The sequence below is a fragment of the Austrofundulus limnaeus genome, unplaced genomic scaffold (genome assembly GCF_001266775.1).
Source record: "Austrofundulus limnaeus strain Quisiro unplaced genomic scaffold, Austrofundulus_limnaeus-1.0 Scaffold2310, whole genome shotgun sequence".
In the NCBI taxonomy this organism is placed as follows: domain Eukaryota; kingdom Metazoa; phylum Chordata; class Actinopteri; order Cyprinodontiformes; family Rivulidae; genus Austrofundulus; species Austrofundulus limnaeus.
In genome coordinates, this window is record NW_013954712.1 from 5,421 (window position 1) to 9,301 (window position 3,881).

General features: G+C 39.3%; 1 protein-coding gene across 1 annotated transcript in view; it reads left to right on the plus strand.

The window, feature by feature from the left end:
* Positions 1-3,881, plus strand: part of LOC106510774 (semaphorin-5B) — a gene marked incomplete at both ends in the record, with an annotated part of 17,176 nt that overhangs the window by 1,743 nt on the left and 11,552 nt on the right. Inside the window, 2 exon segments of the mRNA XM_013999493.1 lie at positions 2,568-2,630; positions 3,344-3,442. Of these exon segments, the coding sequence (XP_013854947.1) occupies positions 2,568-2,630; positions 3,344-3,442 (162 nt within the window).

The window sequence follows — 3,881 nt, forward strand, 5'->3', positions numbered from 1 at the left end:
CTGACTGGGCCTCGTGTCACTTTATGTTCAATAAATTGGGCCCCGAGGTCAAAAAGGTTAAGACCCTCTGTTTTAAACAAAACTTTTTTTCACTCTATTTATTGCCTTTATGTATTGGAGATTATGCTCAGCTTCTACCACATCAAATTTTCTTTTTGATTTTTGCCTTTTTCCTATTTTTATTAGAAATTGTCTGTGGCAGATGTAGGTTTTAAGTTTGTTGTTTGATGATAAAACATCACATAAAAGCTAAATAAAAATGATGACCCCATAATTTAAAACTTAAAACTCACCGAAAACGGTTTAATTATTGCATAAGTTGAAGACGGTATGATGAAAATTCAGTGCAGTCTATTCAAAACCTTACTTTCCCAACAAAACAGCAGCATTATACAGTAGTATCTTTGCAGGTGTCATCAYTTTAGTGATTGGAAAAACAAACCTCCATCCCTGCTCTCCCATATTTATCTTTTTCTTCCATTTAGAAGAACCATCAAGATTTAGATTCAAGTAGGACTGATAGCAGCAGGACTGATTCCCTCTGCTGCGTTCTGGCACCAAGCTGTTTTTTCACACACTAATAGAAAACAATTACAGTCACAGAATGTCACTGAATATATCCTTGGTTTAAAAACAAAGATTGTAGTAAATCCCAGGACAGTGTGCAGATGTTTGCCCAGCTCATTAACTTTGTGCTCTGTTTAGGTTTTTCATTCATTAGCAACAATTTATGCAGACACTAATCATGCAAAATCATGAGCTCCCCCACCCCTGTGGGAAGAGTTGATCAACCCTCTGATCTGTGAAATTGGAGACCTGCTTATTTATTCAACACATTTAAAATTAACGTTTTGCCACCAGAACAATTTTGGTTTCATTTTAGGTTCTCATTCATTGTGATTAAGATGTTTTATTTTGATTTGAATTTTWAAAATGGTTGCATCTTCTGAAATACGGATTAAAAAATGTGATTACCGGAAAACTGTGTTTTCTCTTCAGAACTTCTAAATYTTCTGTTTTACAGTTTGAGGCTTTTCTTCTGAGCTTTAATGAGAGGAAAGAAGAGAATAGGAAAAGGGTGTGAGGAGAAGYACCTCAAGACAAACTGACCAAATTAAAATAGTCTGAAGCTGTTTGAACAGCAGGAGTCAAAATATTATTTGAACAAACGCAGTCAGGTTTAGATAAAGCTATTTGATACTAAACAGGATCGAATGCTTTCAGTCTTGAGTTTGATGTTTTTCTGATTCTTGCGTTGCATTATTTATTGAATGTTGAACAAGATCCAACGTTTTTTTTTTTTTTTGCAAAACCTTTAAGGAGAAATGCATAACTGAAATGCATTTACTGTAAATGAAAAACAGAAAATGTCTTGATGCATCTCAGTAATCCAGGTAGAAAAAAATCAAAAGGGAAAAAAATAAGTAGGTCCTCTGGATGGTTCTTCTTTAGTGAAACGTTTAGTCTCTCCTCCAAGAGACTTCTTCAGTCTGATGAGTTTCAGGTGAACTCAGCCTTATAAGCACTGCCTCCACATGGTGGACAAACAGGTTAGTCACATAACAAAGCACCAAATAACCACAGCCGAAGCATCCAAACCAATAAGTCAGGTGATGGGGCACATGACCCTCTTATGAACAATAGAGCTAATCAAGCCTATTGTTAGGCGATGGCCCTCTTTTGCATTCGACTAAATAGAGCTAATCAAGTCTATTGTTAGGCGATGGCCCTCTTTTTCATGTGACTAAATAGAGCTAATCAAGCCTAATGTTAGGCGATGGCCCTCTTTTGCATGTGACTAACCTGTTTGTCCATGTGGAGGCAGTGCTTATAAGGCTGAGTTCACCTGAAACTCATCAGACTGAAGAAGTCTTTTGGACAAGAGACAAAACGTTTCACTAAAGATGAACCCATCCGGAGGACCTACTTATTTTTTTTCTTTTTGAGAAAATGTAATGTTTTAAAAAGTTAAACTTTAGTAACTTCAGTAATCCAAATATATCCAAGAAGCTGAGGAGAGGATGGGTGTAAATGAGGCCAGTGACCCACAGCAGGGGGTCCTCTGGCACCAGCTCATCTCCAGTTTGTGCCAAATGAGGGCCAACTTTCTGCCGTCTTATCAGCAGCCAGTGCAGCGCTGGTGGCCAAGCAGGCTGCATCAGGGTGTTTGCACTGCAGCTGTTGCTTTGCTGCATCTAAAATGAAGCCTAAAACATACTGTAGCCATCAACAGGAATGTAATTAGCTTGTAGCAGTGGCAGCAGTGAGGGAGAGGAGGTGAGGGCTGCAAACTTTTTCAGAAAGACTCGAAGAAAAGGGAAAGAGCGAAAGCTATTTACATGCTAATGCCATCCTCAGCCCTTCAGCTGCACCCACTCCCCTTCCTTCTGCTTCATGTTTACACAACAAAYAAACAACAGCGAGGTTAACGTCTTTTTTTTAAAATTGCCCTCAGTGTTACCAGCAGTCAGATGTTGTGTAACTTTTTTCTGGAGTGTTTTCAGGAACTCAGCTGACTGTTTTCTTGGCCAAATCATCCCTTTTGTCATCCTGTGTTTGTTTCCCAGGCGACAGAGTGGGCACCGGACGAGGAAACCAGGAAGTCGTGTCAGAGCAAAGGCAAAACAGAGGTAACCTCAATCACAACCCCAATTACAGCACTTCATGTCAGCACAGCCGGGCTTACAGTGAGGCCGTTCTGATATCTCCCAGTAAAAAGGTCCTTGTGTGTCTCCTGGGAGGGCGCTGCCCAGGACACCTATTACAGACCCTTCAATCAAGACTTGTTTTTCTGCCTGTAAAAAGACATAAAAAGGAACTCGCAGAAAGAAAATGAAAGAAAATGTGCAAAACAGCGCCTGTGGTGACAAAGGAGCCATTTGTATTCCAACATATCTGAGAACTGCTGCGAACAGTTTTCCTATTTAGACAAGTTTGCAGGAGCGGTATGCAACATGAAGGTGAAGAGTGATGCCAAATGCACAAACCAATTTTCTGGGATCCCTACTTTGTAGCAATTACCTCAGTTGTCAGCAGCAAAGACCAATAAATCAATGTCAAGCTTTTGTTCGAAAAGATTTGATCCTTTGTGCTGAAACACGTGCTTGACTTACTATAGAGCCTTTGTCGATGTCACTAATCGGACTCATTTTTGTTACAAACTAGTATTCATATTTTTGAACAAAGGACTCAAGAATAGAGRTTGCAGGCACTGGATTGCATAAAGATTTTATCTATTGTTCCTTTTTAGTAAAACGTCCAAACGTTTTAGGAACTTAAGCCCAACTCTAACTTTTTGTAGGCGTTAATCTTCCACTTTTTCTTTTCTGTTTTCCCCTTTCAGATTGAATGTCAGAACTACGTCAGAGTCCTGCTGGTGAACAAGACAGAAGTTATGACCTGCGGCACAAATGCTTTTCAGCCTCTATGTATTACCAGAGAGGTAACACCCACTTCGGATGTTATCATCCATGAAATGGACGTTATTAGGCGTTATCAGTCCCCTAGAATGGCTTCAGAATGTCCCTCCTGTGCCGCTTAGCAGGTTCCCCATCCCATAGAATGGCTTCTGATTGTCAGCTGGTTAATATGAGGCATAAAACCACTATATGGTTAATATGAGGCATAAAACCACTATATTGTTAATATGGGGCATAAAGCCAGTATCTGGTTAATATGAGACATAAAACCGCTATCTGGTTAATATGAGGCATAAAACCACTATATGGTTAATATGAGGCATAAAACCACTATGTTGTTAATATGAGGCATAAAGCCAGTATCTGGTTAATATGAGACATAAAACCGCTATCTGGTTAATATGAGGCATAAAACCACTATCTGGTTAATATGAGGTATAAAACCACTAAAGTTAACTTTAG